We start from the raw sequence: 19706 nt of genomic DNA, 5'->3' as shown, positions 1-19706 counted from the left end.
GGACAATGCCTATTGGGGAGTGCACAAACAGCAAGTCTCAGATATTACACATTCTCAGAACACAGCCTCACTTGATTTCCAGGGACTGGATTTGAGCTTTCCAACCAGCTTTACCCATCACTATTGCCTCTCCAGCAGCATGTAAGGCTCTACATTTCAGTTCCTCTCTAGTTAAGTCTGACTGGCAACAATCACATATTGCAATTTTCACAGGCATTTCAGAGCTGTAATGCACTTCAACTGGAGTGCTTAACAGGCTACTTACTGAACTCCAGTAATTATTTGGAAAAGTTTTGCAGGTTCTTCCCCAGAGTACTCCCAAATCTGAAGGAAATCACAAGAGCCATTTATAAACAAATTCCAAATAACCAAAAATAATCCAATTTCCATTTGAACCAAACGCTATTAACTTCTTCAATTCTTCAAAATAAATGCAATAAGCTACAAAGCACTGGAAAGAGGACTGGAACTGGAATCTGAATTTGCATAGAGTTTTTCACTACAGTTCCTAAACTGAAAAATCCATTCTCTGCAGCTTACACAGTCCATCTAACTCCACAATTCTCATATTGTTTTACTACCAATGGCAAGAAACAATTTAAAAGAATGCCCAGGAAAACAGCTGTCCAGGATAACAGTCACAGAGCGGGGCAGTTTAGTAAAATCAAGATCAATGGTTATGTAGTTCATTTCAAACACAGGGTATTCTACTTAAAAGTGTTGCACATAGGCTGAAACAAAAAATACAAGTGCACCATTTTTAAGCTATCTTTTCCTCCCAGATGCTGCAATATTTTGCATTTTGGAGAAGATGAAAACAGACTTTTTTTTTTTTTTTTTTTTTTTTTTTGCAAGTCATACATTTGCTACAGCCTGCACTGCGCATTGTCCAAACCAGATCTGCAGGAACTGCACTGACAAAACATTGTTGGACCTCAACATCTTCTGCTCCAACTTTGGCAGAAAGGCAGCTTATCCAGAGCTATCCTGCAGTGGTTGACATAAGGACATAAGACTGAAATAGAGGATGCTGCTAATATGAAAGAATCAGATGATGTACCTGGTCCTTATCCTCAGCCCGGAGAAAAGAGACAAGCAATTAGTCTGTCACAGCTTCTTTGCCATACGCAGGCTGGAAAACAGATTGAAGGGGTCAAAAAATTCAGAAAGCTCCACATGATCCGACATTTGCCTTGTCACAATTTTCTTGACAACCAGGAGGTTGCAGACAGTTTGCTGGTCATCGGGAACGGCGGTGTGGGATGACTGATGACTGAGCTAGGGACAAGCAGCCGTTCAATCAACGTCCTGCTCCTCAAAATGGTGCCTTCCACAAGAACTCGGGGTGTTTTTAGCCTGCTCATTTTAGAGGATAAATGTGACGGAGTTGTTGGAGCGTATGAACATTTCTTCATCTTGCAGTGATGCTCCTGCAGCTACAGAGGTGATCTCCAACGCAAGCAATATTCAGAGGTCCAAACTTCAGTGCCGTTCTTTCTGCACTTCACTGCATTTGCAGAACAATCTCTGCTGCAAAATACATTACAATTGCAGCAATGTTCATGAACAACACATCAGTTTTGTTTCAATTTTTGCTGTTACTTTCCAGTTTGTCGGTGGCTAGGTTGAATGTAACTCATCAGAACTCATTCCTGTATGTGGATTTCCCTGCTCACCTTTTGTTACTTGTGCTGTGCCTTCAGTGCCAGCTTTGCACCCTCCTGCTGCTACCCGGATGCTGCTGCTGCATGAACAGACACTGATCCGTTTGCCTTTAGTTGCTCTCTGTTTCTGTCAGATATTTTTGGTGTCTGACACGCACTGCAAGGACAAGCTGTGCTTCTGTGCCCAGCTTTTTTTTTTTTTTTTTTTTGAAGTGCTTGCACCTTCACCTTGCGAATGGCTGCTAACTGTACGACGAGCGTACTGGGACACTGGGAAGGATGATGTTTGCATACAGCTAAAAAAACAAAACCCAGCCAGAGAGGCTGGCGAGGCCCTGGGCTTGTTGGCCATGAAGAAGAGGAGAAATGCAGCCAGGACTCGGTGCCAGGCCACAGCAAGAGGGCAAAGAGATGCTTGGCCGGTCCTGCTGATGTGGCATTCTGGCAGGAGAACTCCACGGTCATCCCCACATCACTCTAGCTCCATGTACCAGTGATAGCTCGGGACCACGGGCCACCCTAGATAGCCTGTGCATTACTAAGTATCTCTCAGCAGCTCTCCTGACAGAAATTGCAAGGCCTGCATATGGGTGAAGTGCTACCCTAAGCCCCTTAGAAGATTATCTGTAACTAAAAAGTGGTGTTGGGATTAAATGTTGCTTGGAGAAAGAACAAGGACATATTTTTGTTGGGCATTATGAAGAAAGCATTTAAATGTACCACGGACGTGTTTTGGTTGAACACTGGAGGAGTGCTGCTTGCCCATCACTCCCTGAAATTAAATCTGCATTCAGGTATCATGGTGATGCTACTTTCTAGAAGATATGGAACGTGCTTAGAAGAAGAGCAGAAATAAAGATCATATTTAAGTCTTACATTGTAAAAACTGTGGGCCATAACCTATGTCAAACTTCTGAGGAAAGCTGAGCCTCAATAGCAAATTCAATAAATAAAAGCAGTAATTTTTCAAATGATCACACTGTGGGTGAATGGAAACACCATGGTTTTTCACTACAAACCTCAGATCTGCGTGAGAAAACCTCATAGACCCCACTGCCCATGTTCTGACCACCAACCAACCATGGCCAGCCATTGGCCATGCCGTGCTGCACAACAAACACAGCCCCATCACGGATGACAAACACAGCCAACGTTCAACAAAGACACAAGATTTCTACAAGGAATTGTCCTCAATCCTCCAGTCCCCAGCCCTAGAGGTAAATTTGCCACGTCTAACCTGAGTCCTAGAGCTGATCAGCAGAGGATGAGGGACACCAGGTGCTGTTCTGCCCTATGTGCTCGCAGCCCTCGCTGCCATGCTCCAGGCTCGCTCGCTGTAACAAATGAAAAGCACCTTTTAAAATAACTAAATAAGGCACTTGAAGAGGTTTTAAAAATTGATAACTCAACGTACTGTATGAGATCGATCTTAATTACTGCTCATGTGGATTTTTTTTTTTTCTTCTGGCTTTTTTCAATGGGGGAAAAAATAAAAGAGCAACCATTAACGAGAAACTTTAAAGGCTCGTTAACAATATCCTTTCATCAATCACAAAGGCTGCCAGCGCGCCGCACTCATGTCAATTTTCACCTCGTGGCCCCGCTACCAGGCCCAGGCTCCTGGCCAGCCCTGCATGGATGAGCTGGCCATAGCGTGAGGCTGATGGAGCCCAGACCGCCCCGCTGTCGCCCGCCGGTGCCGCTGGGTCCAGCCCCGGCCCCACCGCGCTGCCAGCCGCCTGTTACTTCACACGGACCAGGGGCTGGTCTGGATCAGCCCAGGGAGGGCCGATAAGGGGTGAAGGGGATGCAGCCTGGACGGTGAAGCTGTGGTGCCGGAGCCAAGGATGGCCCTTCTTGCCCCTCCGGCAATAGCAACGTGGGGGGAAAAATGAATGCTTGAGAATGATCAGATTTCTTCTTTGCCAAGAAGAGGGCACCACAAAAATAGCAAAATTAAACACAAATAACCTGGAAATCACAGCCTGTACAAGAAGGAAAGATTTCGGGTTTTGCTAAGGCGTATCTCTGGAAAAGAAATAGAGAGAAAGCTGGGAAAAACGCTATCTTTTCAAGCCACGCATTAATTGTATTTATTTGTTACTCATACCCTGCGCTTGTTATTTGAAATAAAAATAGCACATAGTCCTTTGACGAGCTCTATTTGCACATCAATGTAACTGAAATATCCTGTGTGCTGTAATGGCAAGTGAGCGCGCTGTCAGTAATATTTTCCATTGTTTTTAAAGCCAGCCAGAGCAGCTCAGACCGGAGGCATACAGTAACCCAGCGAGGGCAGGGAGTTTTAAAGGGAAGCCTTCAACTGTTATTTCTGTTCAATTTCTGCAGGAATTATAAAAGGAATTACAATTAAATCTGTAAATGCAATTCTTTGAGGATTTTTACATTCCTGTAAGATTCTTACTAAGCAATTACTCTTGAAATAGTACATAAATCTTACAAGGCTCCCATTGGATTACTGTGCTTTAAGTTTTTAAGCAATCTTTCTGTGGCTTTATTTTTTTATTGCATTTTTTTCTAAAGGAAAGCAGGTCTTCAGCTTTCACAGCAAATCAACATTTTAAGGCAACGTGTATCTCCTTGACTTGGGAGCGATACATATTACAAATATTACAACTTTTACATACTGTAAAACATTGGACAAAATGATTAAATGCAATAATCTGAGAGATTTCTGGAAGAAATAATGATTTGCGATGCTTATAGAAAACATGGGTTAAAATTATTGCCCCTTGTCTATAATTCAATATATTTGGAAAAAGGTAACACTGTCCTACCAACTACATCGCTGCTCATCATTCAACCAACACGCCATACAGCAAGTATCAAATATTACGTACAAAGTGCCTGGTGCTAAAGAACTGTTTAGTAACACTGAACAGCAACTTTATGGGGCAAATCATTCTGGTCCTCATCACATGTCTAATTCCTCCAAATGAGTTGGTTGGAAGAGTAGTGGGACAAGAAGATTTGGGGATATATCTAAAAACTGCCTTGTATCTGCCATGAATTGCTCTCCTGTTTAAGATGCTTACAGTATGAGCTCATAACGCAGCAAACTCTGCCTCCAAGGAAGTGATCTGTAACAATCCCTGAGCCTGGGGCCCTTCCCCATTTGGTATTGATACATAGGATGCAATCTGCATTTTTCATTCCGGCATAAAACAGTACAACCAGTGTCACCACAATGCTGCTGTAAATCTGACCCAGGAAATACAACGTGGTCCTTTTAAATATTTCCATTGGCCTTAGACTGGCTGTAGAGAGTGTTTTGTATGGAAAAAAGAAGGAGGGGGGAGAATGACCCACCGCAAAATTCAGTTTCTTCCATGGTCAAGGGCATCTATTTCATTATAAATGTAGTTCCGCCAAAACAAATATTATTTTTGAATCTTTCATTATCTTAGTCTCTGGAAATGGGCTAAAACAGCATGTGTTGGTATTAGATGCTGCAGAGCCAGCTGTCGTGCCTGGCTGCACAGTGTCTCAATGTCAGCAGTTCAAAGCACTGCGAGGCTGAACGGGAGGAAACTTGATAGGTCAGAGGAACCCAATTCCAGGCAAAAAGAACATAGCTGTCTTGTTCCGAGCATGGTATTTTTTTTTTTTTTTCCTCCCCACTGCATGTGCATACATACAGAGATACGTATTGGGATGCCAGTGTTTTAATATCTTTTCCCCACTCTGATGTTTTCATAAACTCAGCAGTGACCTCAGCTCCATGCCGCCAGCAGGCTCTGCATGGCGGGGTGAGGAGGCCCCGGACCAGAACCGGCCCTGGGGTGATGTGGGCCAATAAAGGCGCCAGGGCCAGGGCCAGGCCCCCGCCACCCTGCCACACCACGCCACGCCAGGAAGGGCCCAGCAGTGCCCATCAGTCACGGGCAGCTGCACGCCTAATTTACAGCCACGCTCTCATCTGCAAACAAACCGCGGGCCTAGCGGTTGCTCTCAGGGATTTACAGGAGGGAAGGATGAATTTTAATAACTGACGCCGGTGCTCAGATTATTGCCACAGAGTGGGGGTTGGCAGCCTCACAGCCCAGCTATGCACGTGGCTGTGCCTGCCATGCCAAGGTGGCACCTGCTGGAAGCTGAAAACACAGACACCTGAAAGAGCGAACGTGGCCCAAAACATCGCTGTGGGTGTAAACGTGGAAGAGGTTAAAGTTTACATTTGGTATCGCATCCTTCTGTTGATATCCTGTTATAAAAAAAAATAAAATACCCCCAAACTGTACATATTATAAGGCTATATTTTTATCCTGGGGTTCTGGTGACACGTGCAAACCACTTGAGCTTTGCTTTCGTGGTTTATATTGCCACCAGAAACCCTTGATAAAAATACAGCTTTATATTGTACAGTTGGGTATAGTTTATTTTCTCCATATATCACAAACCGTGTTTTATTTATAAACATACACAAAGACACTTGTACATGCAAAGCAGTTTTTTTATTGAAGTAATTCTGAGATATCAATAATACTACATTAACTAAAGCACTGTAACACCATAATTTCTTGGTCAGCAAAGGCCCTTCTAAAGAGGCATCTATGAAAATATGATAAACGCATGAAAAAAAATCAGTATTTCCAGTATCAGTATTAACTTGGAATTTAAGATTCCCTTACTGAAAATTCCAGCTTTTGGTGGCTCGCAATTTCAGAGAAACCTTTCTATAGCACCTCAGCATTCAATGCTAACATCCCTCCAACCCTTTCTGCAGAGAGGCTAAAGGAAACAAAGCTTCACACAACAGAGAAACGGCAACGCTAACGGAAGGCTATTGCTGCTAACAATGCAACTACGATGAGCCCCATCCAATACTGTGCCCAAGCTGCACTCACCTAACCGCTTATTTCAAAAATCTCAAGCAACTTGCCAGCCTCTACAGCTCCACCTGCTTTTTGCAGTGATCACAAAAGCAAAATTTGTACTCCTGCCTCGAGGACTTCTTACAATCCAGAAAGAAAATCTGTGAACAAGGAACTCAACAGCCACCTCCCCCTGGCTGCTCTTCGCCACACACTGCGACGTGGGCTTTACTCAAAAACCATTTCAGCAGCCAGACACCAGTGGGTGGGAGCCCTGGCATGGGGCTGCCCGGGGACACGCTGGCCGCATGGCCCCTCGGCCACCCAGAAGCATCCTCAGAGGGATGCCTGAGCCTCGCGTTTGCCATGCCTCTCCCATTCTCTCATCCTTGCTTTAATGGACATTAAATATAGAACAGAACAGAACCAGGGATGAGAACAAAATACATGCACAACCAGCCTGGACTGCTGCAGTCATTCTGCTGTAAAATGTAAAAACAAGAAAGGGCATACGAGCTGCATCCCTCAGGACGCATCCTGCTTTTTTAATATAGTGGTGCCACCACAGATTCCACTTCGGATGTTGCATTATATTTATATGTCACTCAAATATTTACCATTTTTCTGAATTCTGCTGGGTGCTCTGAGAGCTCGTTATAAGCCAAGTTGCTGCAGTTGTGTGCCTTGGCTGTCGAGCAGCTGTGGCTGAGCCACATCAATCTGCTAACTTCTCTTTCTGGAGCTTCTCGTGTGACAAAAGCCACTCTTTCATAAGGTTTCCTCCTCCATAGTTGCCGATCTGCCCGCTGCTGCAAATCACCCTGTGGCACGGTATGATAATCGGGATCTGCAAAACACACAAAAATAAGAAAGGAAGCAAAGGGTGAAGCAAAGGGGAGTGGAAGCAGAAGACCGGTGTGAAGAAGGGCTACAAACAATAAATCAGCTACTAAAGCAGCATTTGACTTCCATTGTGCTAGCAGTGGCATGGATGTAAACATCCAGGTTAAAGACTGTGCTGGAGATTCCTGTCCACCTGTGAGGAGGATGCAGGAGTGTTGCACCAAGAGCTCTTTTCTATCTGAGCCTGTCTCCCTCAGGGTACAGACTATCCTGCAATGCTGATGGGCTCTGATGACCACCCAGCAGTTAGGGGAAAGCATTCAGAGAAATGCTATTACGTAAAAGTGATACAATGTCTTAAAATAGGTAAAACCCATGCATAAAACACCCTATGTAAAATCTTCTATGGAAGAAGTGCATGTTCAGGCCCCAGAACTGCACTGCATTGGCCTGCACCTAACGATATGAAGTTAATGGGATGAATTACGGTTGTGTTGCCCATGTTCTCAAGTGCACAGGCAGTCACTTCCCACCCAGCAGGGACACTGCGTGACCCTACACACACTGAGAGCAGAACCACCCCCAGCTCCTGGCTCTGGGGACACTGAGCAGCCAAGGCATGGAGCCACGCTCCCTGGGGAGGGCAGTGCTGAGCATGCTGATGTGCAATGCCCTTCCCCTTGGAGCTCTGCTCCTGCCAGGCGATGCCTCTGTACAGGCAGCATTTAGGTTGGATGGGATGTTTCAAGGGATAAAAGAGAATCATTTAAGACCACGTGGGCATCTGTGCATTTGCAGAAGCTCATTTTCACAGAACGAGACATCTACAGCCAGTGCCACCTCAAAACATACACATGGAGATACAGGGCAATTATTAACAACCACATCAGGGTTAGAAGAGGCTGCTTTCCTGCAAAAGAAACCTCTGAAAACACGAGAGCAGCACTTCCATGAATGAGCTCCGTGAGTTTCAGCTCCTGCAGCCAATTCCTCTTCCCTCTAAAGCACCTCAATGTGCTCTGCTGAAAAATTCCATATAAGAACAAGGCATTATTTATTATTTAACAGCAAGTCAATCCAAAATGGGTTTTGAATTTTTAAAACCTACAACAGGAGAGATTTAATTCACACCTAGCCAATTTAAGAACTTCTTCTCATGCCTCCTCCTTTGTATCATTTATAGCCAAATGCCAGGGATTCTGAAAAATCAATGCAAGAAGTTACATAATGGACTGGTAATACAGAGAAGTACATAAACACACTTTTTTTTTTTTAATCGCAGGTGATTATCATAGTTGAAATACACATCATAAAAAATGTAATACATCATCTTTAATCACACAGTGTGTGTTCTGGTAACTACAGAGTAATTCAATTGCAATGACAGAACTGTGAGAAGAATAACTTACTAAAAGTATGGATATTTTAAGTGAAAGTACATCCATTTATCTATACATAATACACATGCACAAACTCTAGACAGTCCTGTCTTTTTCCCATCTCATATTTATTTCAGTAAAGCTCCAGCTGTGCTTGCATTTGAGCCAAAGACTCAGACCCCCGGACAGCTACAGGCCAGACCTTGAGAAACTATTTTAGGGTAATTCTTTTGTTATATATTAGTAATTTAGATGGCTGAAGTTTTAAATCTCAATCTGAGCCCAAAAGCCATCACATTAAAATGGAATACACATAGGTGCTCATTGTTAATCCAGGTTTAATAACAAATGCTTCTAATAGCTGCTTTATTTGGACTTAGCGGTGCCACGAGTGAATCAGGCATCCATGACAACTCCAGTGAGTCCCAATAAAACCTCTCCTCTAGACCCCACTCACCACACTTCTTTAAACATGCTGTTTCCACAAGTGTTTTCTAATTCTTTTTGTTTGGAGTTTTCTCAGGTGTTACAAGCCACTTGCACCAGTTAGCACAAGCAGATTTTCTTGCATGACAAAGCAATCCCAAGCCATAATAATAAACTGTAAAAACTCTCCAAGGTTAGATTGCAATTCTTTAAAAATATAAAGAATGTATCAGGGTGTTTTGATGGTAAAGACACAAATCTTGCTGTGGATAGGGGCCAAAAGCTCTTTCTGAGCCAGCTCCCTGTGACTGCTCAGGCAGCAAAAAGCCAACAGACTGTTTGCTGGGAATTTGGTCACAGAAATAAGCCGACACATTTCTTGAAGCACTTTCTGCTGTTAAATTGTGTTAGGAAATGGAAGGTGAAAAAAAAGAAGTACTGCATCGTGCAGAGGAGCAATGCCATCTGCAGCCAGGTTGTCAGCGCACTCTGTGGGTCTCAGGTTTCCCATGATGGCTGCAGGGCAGGTCCCAAAATCAGGGGTGTGTGGCTGAGCTGATCAGCATCACATCGAACATGGAAATCTGGCTTGGGTGGTTTGGAAAGAAATGGGGAATCTCATATTTCTGCTGGGTTGCTCTCCTGTTGCAATGGAGTGCACGTATGTTGAATTGACTTTGTATCCTACAGGAAAGGCAATCAATGCATTCTTAGAAAGCACCAACTCTTCTTGCAGAGAATCATAGAATGGCCTGAGTTGCAAAGGACCACAGTGCTCATCCAGTTCCAACCCCCTGCTGTGTGCAGGTCACCAACCAGCAGCCCAGGCTGCCCAGAGCCACATCCAGCCTGGCCTTGAATGCCTGCAGGGATGGGGCATCCACAGCCTCCTTGGGCAACCTGTTCCAGTGCCTCACCACCCTCTGGCTCAAAAACTTCCTCCTAATATCCAACCTAAACCTCTCCTGTCTCACTTTAAAACCATTCCCCCTTGTCCTATCACTATCCACTCTCCTAAACAGGTGTAACCCCCCTTGTTTACAATCTCCTTTCAAATATTGGAAGGTTACAATGAGGTCTCCCCAGAGTCTTCTCTTCTCCAAGCTAAACAAGCCCATTTGCCATGCTATGGGAGAGAATAAGCAGAGGAATTGATGAACCTCCTTTCTAGGGCAGATGTTGAGAAGTCAGAGCTGCAGAAACACCGCTTTAATGGCTGTAGCTGGAAAACACAGCCACCAGGATGAAGGGTATGAAATAAAGCATCTTCCATGCTCGAAATAAAAAATTTCATACCAAGTTTGTCCTAACACATGCAAGCACATGCCTCATCCTCTGTAGCGCCGGATACAAAAAAAAAAAAAAGCGCTACAAAGGCCGTATGGTCTCTGTAATTTAAAAATATTGAACATTGCTTCAGTTTGGCTTAATTGTGATGACAACTTTCAGACTACTAAAATAATTAAACCTGCTAAAATTTATTAGGGCCCTAAGGACATTTTAGAGGGAGAACTACCCTAGTCTGGAGCTTTAATGCCTCGGCTACATTTAATGTAATTTTTATCAATAACCAAGCAGCTCATAATATTATAGCTCCACTGAAATCTTCACGCTGTGAAATCTAATTCATCTAATATACGAATCCATCACTTACACAGACCCTATCTCAAACGCTATAAAACTTCCAAACCCATAGATTTGTCTCCAACAAAAATAACATGAAGGGGCCCTTCAATCAATAGCAGAATCCCTCTGATTCGGGCACCAGCTGAATATTTTCTCCAACTTTGCTTTTGTTCTTCTGGGTAGAGGCCCACAAGGGAAAGAGCTTGTTTTCACTCGCAGCCTCATCAATACCTAAATCCTGGTGAACAAGTGACACTGAGAAGCTGTAATCAATAGCTCCCTGTGCGTTTTTTCTTCTGGTCAAATGGTTCAGCACTACTGACAGCCCTGACACTCAGAACATGATGCTAAATCTTTATCAACAGCCATCTGGGTGACTGGCAGAACAAGACTCGGGTGGTCATTAACGCTCATGGCAATCTGTGAATAAACTAACTCCTCAATAATGCGTTTGTTTAGAAAAAGGTGGGGAAAAAAACTCCCTGCACAAGGTATTGATTGCCTTTGAACTGCATTTAGCAAATTCCATCTGAGGATGAAGCAGTGCAGCGCTCCGGCGCGGTGCTCCGCTTGTTAAGAGTTTTCAATTTGACGCCATGGAAAACCGACCGTCCTATTATACTGCCTGATGGACTGGAGACTTGCAGAAAGCTGCCAAACTGTCAAAAATAGATCAGCCGGGCCATAATGGAAACAGCTGAAATATCAAGTTATAACATACAACAAGAATCACACTTAGCAAAAAATAATCTTTCAGTTTGCTCATGTCCTATTGCTTTTGCTTCCCCTATTCCCTCACAGAAACAAATACCGTAATGCGAACCAGCATGGGTCCATCTTTATTGCAAGCCACCTAAGGAATTAATGCACAAGTGGTTTTATGTGTTCGCAACATTTCAAATCCATACTTCACAGTCTTCTCATAAATGCACAATTACTCCTTTCACTCTCAAATGTTTAAACTACTTTGGCTGAATAATATCCCTGACTTTCCACAGCTCGATCTCAGCATCATGGCAGACACTTAGCTCGGCTTTAACCTAAACAATAACACCACTGGATCAAATATAAAAAACGTATGTAGCTATTACTGCTGCTAACAGAGCGCTGAAGACGTCTTATTTAAGCCACAGAACAGTCATTTAGGATGGCCTTGGACTAATCAGCCCAACATTCGCCATTTCCCATGAGTCTCTGTGATTTCTTTTTGATCCTCCTATACTAGTCTAATGAGATTTTTAATTGAACTTTATGGGTTCCCTTTGAGGACCACAGACCTTGCAGTCAATCTGAACCGCAGTAAAGTATTTGAAGTTTTTCCTGCAAAAGGTGAGCCATCCCCATCGTGTCCTTGGCATAAATTGAAGCAAGAATGTCGCATCTTTCAGCTGCTGCTGGCACCTCTTCCACCTTCTCATAAATTTGAAGGTCATTGTATGAATTATGGGAAGCAACCCCACTACAAAGGGAAACCTGTGGAACGTACACTACCAAAATTAAACACCGACCTATGATTTGTAGAAGGGAGAAACATGGTACTTCCTGGAAAAACACTAAGATACACAATTTCATCGCAATATTTCACTAACAGCACAATGTCTGCATCCAGCTCCACTTTATTTCAAGCCCTCATTTTTACCTGTATGGCTGTCCTCATTAAATCACGATTATAATACAGTCACCATGCTACAACTTAGTCCTTTAAGCAAGGAAGCATCTCAAGGTGCAAACAACTCAACAATTTTGCATAGCTTCTGCAGCGATCGTTAATAACAGCATTCACTAAAGCTTCAGTTTCTCTCCTGTGAACAAAACCCACTAATCTGTTGCTTAACAGAACATCACCTTTCTGCTACAGTTTGAAGCAAACACTACTCAAATCCGGAATTTATATCTGGAAGCTCACGTTACAGGTGGAGCAGTTGCTAACACCACAGTTCTTTGCTGAACTCTTTGCTGCTGTTTTAATGATGCTGTGGTTCGCATGACGTGTTCAGTTTAACGATCTGTTGAGGTAGATTTAAAGCCCAATATCTCATCTGATCAACAAACTTCAAGTGTGTTTATACATGAAAATGTTCACAGGTATTCCAAAATTCAATACATGCAGCACACTGCCGTATAAACAAGCATAACGTCTAATGGATTTAAGCTTCTAAGCTCCATAAAGAAGTATACAGTGATATTTTAAGTGTATATCAGCTTTTCATAGGAAGCAGTTCATATGAGCAGCATAAAGATGCGTTCCGTCAATACACCGTATTGCACTTGACAATACAAACTATTTTAATATGATGGAATGCTTTCCAATATAATCTGGTGTACATTAAGAGAAGGTAATACAATGCAAACCTGCAGGAAACAGTTCTCAAAGAATAACAATACAGTGTTGTGCAAAAGGATACGTAATTGCTATTGCCTGGAAATGTACCCTGCTTTGCCCTCAGGCTGCAGTGGAGCAGCAGCATCCAAAGCAGCGGTAACAGCAGGTTGTGGTGTGAAAATCCCTGCTTTTTCCCCCGTGAGGAAGGATGAAAATAGTTCTGAAAATAGACAGCAAAGCTACTGCAATTTGTTCTTAAATGGGATCCTATCTTATTTTTGTTATTTCCCATCCCTTGCTATGGCTAGAGTGGTTTCTGTCCCCAGAACGTTTTTAATTGTAGTATAGATACTAATGTATAGCTTCAGGGAAAAAAGAGCTCTATTAATATAATGCTACTCCAATATTTCATAATAGAAAGCAACCTGATGATACCATAATGACATCCTTGCCTGTTCCAAAACACATTTTTATTACTAGACAACTCCTGTAGTTAATCTGTAATTTCATGCATGTTCCACGTGCAGTCACAAATACACTCCTCATGTACTTCACTGGGAGCCCCTTTTCACCATGTATTTTCCATACAAATCTTCTGCGATCCTTCAGACCTATGAGTCATGAAGTGCAGCCTGACTATGCATAACATGCAGATTGATTTTATGAATGAAACAAAATACAAAGACAGTATGTGGTGGCAACGTGAAAAGCCCCCACCTGTATTATTTTCGTATGGAGAGCCACCAGCTTTTCTGAAAACAGGTTCCTGAATCTGCTTTACAACTACATGTTGCAGTCTTCTATGTATCTCATTAAAGAAAAAAAACTGGGAGAACTGAATGCAGAAACAACAGAGAAGGTCAAAGATTAAGGCAGGTGTAACGCTGGAGAGGCATTTGGGTATGGAAAGAAACATGCTGCTAAGGGCAAGTGCTAATGAGGGAAAATACGGTGGAGAATGGCCAAAAAAGGCCGCAATGATATTAACAGAAATCTAAGTGGTTGGGTTTTTTTTGTTTTTTTTTTTTTTCCCCTACTTTTTTTAAAGGCAAGGAAGGAGGGAATATGCAAAGCCAGGCACAGGGGCACTCTCCTCCCTCACTCTCCCTCTCCTTTGCACAGTGACAAAGCAGTCCAGCAGAGTGAGGAACCAAGTTCCCTCCTCCTGCCTCCTGCAGTGCACTGATATTCTCATTGCAGTCCACACACTCCCTAATTCAAGACTGAGCTTCCTCCAAGGGGATCCAAACACGGCCCAACCAGTGGGCCCACGTGTAGCAGCAGTGATTCTCCCCAGTTTCACTTAGAGTGATCAGTGTGTTTCTGGTGCATAAGTAACATCTGAAAATCCAGACCCTGACAATCAAAAAGGAAAGATAAATACTGGGAAAACAGATGAAGAGAGTGTGTACTTTAACACATGGTCTCTCCTAAATTAACAGGACTAACCCAGAGTTACTCTCAGTTCAGGTGACCCACCTCTACCTATCTAATGGAGAAATGGCATTTACATCTTATCTCCAGCGCACAGGAAAAGACTATGTTAAAAATCCAGGTGTGTATAATTGACATGAATTAAAATCCCTCCTCTTCCACACTTTTAGAAGTCCATCTCTAACAGCAACCCATCCCATCCAGCAAGGCTTCTACAGCTCCTCATGTCCTGACAAAGGATGTTGGTGCTGGGTGATAAGAGATTTCCCTCCCCCAGTATGTAAGAAAGTTTGAGAGCAACAAAATACATATAGGCTGATGAATTAAAAGACGTGCAGTGTTCCTCTTCCAAACCTAACACCATAAATGGTAGGGCATAAATCACATTAAACTGGGTTGTGCATTATTGCTGATTAAAAACACTTACTGACCTTATTACTACTCATGGTAGACCAGTTTTCATAGCAGATAAATTTAATCTAATGACATTTAGCCCAGAAAGCTCTCTAAATCCACCATCTTCCATCAACTTTATTTGAGAGTTGACACGAACTTACAGGATTGCTCCTCATTGCTCCTCCCACCGCTCTTGCTGCTCGGCTGTTGCCTGCTCGCTCTGCTAATTGCTGGTAAGAAATGGCCTCTCCAAACTTCACTTCCCTCAGCAGGGTCCACAGCACCTCTTTGGTGAACGAATCTGCAAATAAAGACAGGACTGTTGGTATGTATGCATGGCTGGATAAACAAGGAGACGAAATACTCCAAGCACCCAGTGTGAAGCATAGCCTCAATGGCAGCCCTCTAATTTAAATTTAAACAGCCCTAAGATACCGTCCTGTTATTGTGTCCCATATTACTATATTTAAATACATGATTATTAGAAAGAGCGCTTCAAGTAACCGATCACTATAAAAAAGGATTTAGAGCTTTGATTTTCCTATATTTTTAATTTGCTTCAAGTACAATTATCCTGTTAACACATACAATGCGGTTTTTCCATTAAATTGGCAGAGCATAAATTAGCATAGAGTCAAATTAAAAAGGGAAGAAATAACCGTCTCTACCTATTTCACAGAGCCCTCGCATCTCCAGCTAATTTCCAACTTCAGCTGGGACACATGGCAGAAGAAGCCCTAGAGCCAGTGGACCCATATTATCCTGGCTGACTGCATTTTATAGCCGAGCCCCCCAAGCTACTGCTCAGCATTCCAGACATTACAAAACGTAAGGACTGGCTGCGACCTTGAATGTACGGCACATCCTTAATGACACGGGGCTCTGAAAAAAAAAAATAATGTACCTTCCATTATTTTAATCTTAATTCACCAGCAAATTGCTTCTAAGCATTCCAATTGCTGAAATAATGAATAAGCAAATGCACGAGCTTCGTTCTGTAGTTCAGGGTTTTACCTTCCTAGCCCAGGACTGGTTGACAAAAGGACAACCAATAGCTGCTCTTAGTAGGGTTTGACACCGATTGCTCTTCCAAGTAGAAACTCAGCAGATCTAACTAGTGAATAACTCAGAGGAGTGAGCTGGTAAAGAAGAAAAAAAAAAAAAGAAAGAGGCCCTCTGCTCTGTTGTGGAACTCACTCCACTCGTTTGGCAGAGAAACAAACGGATTTGCAACATTTCCCTTCTTTAGTTGTCAAAAAAAGACACTGATTATGTTACATAGCGAAATGTGATTTTGTTCTTAAAGGAAACCCATACACCGTTATGGATGTGTTAAATAATAAAAATCACTTCTTAACTCAACGGAATGATAATCACTTCATTGAAAAAATCTGTTTAGTCTTTATTATAACATTAAGCAAATTAAACATCAGCATAATCCAGGTGATACGAGAAAAGGGTCATCAAAGAAATTAACTTTGTTGTTCATTAATTTACATGGATTAGTAGAGGGCAAAGAGATAGCAAATCTGCTCCAGTTTTTTATGATATAATTTCAAACTGTACACCATTTGTGGCAGTAGGGTGACTTTGGGGTTAATCAGACTGATTTGTCCTTTTAATTGCTTTCTATTCAAAGAAAATTCATTAGATAATGTTCTCTTCAAAATTCATGAATCAATTTAACTGAAGAAACCACATTAACAGCTTTGGGTTCATTAGCACAAGCAGTTGTGTTACTAGCTGATTGCTAGGAGGGTTTCCTTAGGCAAACAGATTTTGTTTACCGTCATTTCTTCAGATAGGTTTCTTTCAGACCAAGTCATAGCTTCTTATTTTTGTTACCTCTCCTCAAGCCAGCGAGATCCGTGCTGACCTGAGCACTTGGGGGCTCGGGGAATCCCTGCCTGGTGCCCTCCCCAAGGCACACAGCATGCAGGGAGTGCACGCTGCTGCTGTGCCCTGCTCCCCTGTGGAGCTGGTGGCAGCGAGGCACCCACAGCATCCCACTCCTGTGCCATGAGCCAGGTGGCAGGATCACACAATCATTCAGGTTGGAAAAGCCCTCTGAGACCCACAGCCCACCCTCTCAGTGCCACATCCCTGCGGCTCTGAACACCTCCATGGATGGGGACTGCCCACCCCTGGGCAGCTGTGCCAGCGCCTGGCCGCTCTCTGAATAACAAATTGTTCCTAATACTCAACCTGATTCTCCTCTGGTGCAATGTGAGGCCATCACTCTCATCCCATTGCTGTTACCTGAGAGCAGAGGCCAACCCTCCACTCAAGGCACTGTAGAGAACCTTAAGGTCTCTCCAGAGCCCCTTTTTCTCCAGACTGTACAACCCCAGCTCCCTCAGCTGCTCCCCATGAGACTTGTGCTCCAGATCCCACAGTTTTGTTGCTTCCTCGGGATGAAGCAGTACTGGGAGCACAGCAGCAGGAGCCCAGCATGGCCATGGCCAACCTGCTGAGCATCCTGCAGCCCACTACAATGAGGCATCATGGAACCAGCCTGTCTCGACATGCAGGACAGATTATCTTCCAGAGACAGCGCATCTGTCATCAGAGAATACGTACTCTATCCATACTGACATAAAACACCAGAAGTTATAGTTCAAAATAATGAAATATTTAGCAATCATGCACATCATTTTATAAACGTATCTGAAAACTCAATTTCATCCTGTAGGGAGCAAATGCATTAATTAGTTTAAGCGGCTCTAACAGACACTGCCAAATACTGTTATTAAACTGTCTGCAAGTGTTAGTGCCTGTAAGCACAACCTTCCCAAATTAGATGGCTGAACTTTCACCAATTTCCAACGTGTGCCAACATTTTATGCTGCTAAGTATCATTATAAAATGCTGTAAAATCCGCACATAAAAATTAACGCCCACGTTTGCTCTACGGAAACACTCAATGCAGTGTGAATTTCGCCTGGCTGCTAACTGGGGAGGCAATGTAGGCAGAGCAGAGGCTGAGTTGCATCCGCAGGACCATCACTCCACGTCCCCAGGCCCTTCAGTGCCCTTCTGCCAACATAAGGAGTTATGGTTCACACCGAGATCCCACCACTGCTGGACGCTGCTGCTCAGTGAAGTATCAGCAGTGTGTTGGATCCTGTATCAGGATGAACACCTCCCAAACTTCCATGGAATCAGGAGCTGCCAAAGGGCCAGGCGGACACATCTGTCAGTTCTGCCAAGTGCACTGTAAGTTGACCAAAGTAATGCATCATCAAGCCAAGCTGACCTGAAATTAGCACTTAAAGGACAGTTATCGGTCTCTAAAATGTGGAGATATAGGTCAGATGCGATGAGGAAATCCTTCATGCACAAGCAGTGTGGCCCTAACACTGCTGCCCAAAGCTGTGGGTGCCCATTGCAAGAGGTGCCCATGACCATGGCTGGGCCCTGGGAGCCTCAGCAGGTGGGGGCACTTCCATGATGACAGGAAGGGGCTGGAAAAGTTCCAATCCAACCATTCTGTGGTTCTGTGTTCCTATGAAAGGAGGGACTTACACTGGATCTGCTGCTAAAGCCCAGCTGCTTCAGGTCGCTCGCAGCAGCCTTAGGCCTTAATTCTCCCTAATAAACTCACTCCATCTGCATGGATAAGAGAGGGAAAATCAAATTTGCTTTAACCCTAGTGCATCATAACTTCTTTCCCACCTAATTGGAGGTGGAAATTAGCACAGAGCAGTGTGGCACAGCAGCACTCAGGCAGTGGTTGGTAATGGGAGCAGACAGCTGGGTGCTGCGGGCAGCAGGGACAGAGCCAATGGTGACAAGGGTTGGCCATGGGTTTGCCTCTCCTACTGCAGACCTGGGGGCAAGAGAGGTTCAGAAGATGCACCTTCTGATTTTACCTCGATTTTAACAACTAAAGGCCATTTCCCCCCCTCCTCAATAATCTTTGCTACTGCTTTTCTGTTTTATTTTTTTCTTCTTTCCTTTTTCCAAGTGTTTTTGTCTGTTTGTTTTGTTTTGTTTTTTTTTTTTTTCAAATGCAAAGAAACAAACAGCACTCAGCCCTTCTCACGACCTATTCCTGTGGATAGGAAATGCAACTGCCTTGGATAATTTTTGTTTTTATCCTTATCTGTTTTCACCATAATTACCACAGTTAAAACTGTTGCAGGATCACTACACGGTTGGGCTGCAATCATTAGTTGCTGTTCAAATATTACTGGAAGTGTAGTTTAGACAGTGTGGTGACAGCCTGTAAAAATTGTCCATATGCACCATTACAACAGAAAAAAATAAGATAAAATTGCTTAAAATCAGAGTTGTTGCAAACATTTTGGCAAAGAAGAGACTCTGAACTTCTACTGCTGCCATCTTCATGAGTGATATTAACGTATTACAGAGACAGAATGCACCTTCCTGTGAATATTAGACCCTATGGCTGCTGAAATAACAGAAGCAAAGCTGAGATCCTGGCCATTTTCCATGACTGATTTTTATGAATGAAGATGTAAAGATACCCAAATTACTTTAGAGTATTCACACATTTCTGAATGTAAACAACCAACTATCAAACGTACAGTTAAAAGTATAGTTATAAAAGTGGAAAAGTTTTAACAAAAAAAACCTTATTTAACATGAATAGGTAAATAAGGGTGAGATGTGAGCAATATTCACCTGGGCTCTACCCACCAACAGGGACTTACAATTACTTGACGTTGTTTCTAGCCCCTATTTGCTGAATTAAATCATTGATTGATACACATCAGGCACAGCCCACATGAAAAGCATGGGATGCAGCAGAGCCCCT

The 19706-nt window shown here is 43.2% G+C and overlaps 1 protein-coding gene across 3 annotated transcripts in view; it reads right to left on the bottom strand.

The window, feature by feature from the left end:
• Positions 1 to 2980: 2980 nt before the first annotated feature.
• MGMT (O-6-methylguanine-DNA methyltransferase) overlaps positions 2981 to 19706 on the bottom strand; it is a 146179-nt gene continuing 129453 nt past the window's right edge. The window contains exons 5-8 of one of the 3 annotated variants that reach the window (XM_085230273.1): positions 15088 to 15227; positions 8289 to 8364; positions 7117 to 7346; positions 6118 to 6981 (exon numbers count right to left, since the gene is read on the bottom strand). In XM_085230273.1, coding sequence (XP_085086399.1) covers positions 6904 to 6981; positions 7117 to 7346; positions 8289 to 8364; positions 15088 to 15227 — 524 coding nt within the window. In that variant the 3' untranslated portion in view covers positions 6118 to 6903. Of the gene's footprint in view, positions 2999 to 6117; positions 6982 to 7077; positions 7347 to 8288; positions 8365 to 15087; positions 15228 to 19706 lie in introns of those variants that run through there. The other 2 variants (XR_014884917.1, XM_085230271.1) reach the window with 2 other exon arrangements.

Source organism: Meleagris gallopavo, chromosome 8 (genome assembly GCF_905368555.1).
Source record: "Meleagris gallopavo chromosome 8, MGAL_WU_HG_1.1, whole genome shotgun sequence".
In the NCBI taxonomy this organism is placed as follows: domain Eukaryota; kingdom Metazoa; phylum Chordata; class Aves; order Galliformes; family Phasianidae; genus Meleagris; species Meleagris gallopavo.
Note: the sequence above shows the minus strand (reverse complement) of the source record. Positions and strands in the feature narration are given on the sequence as shown.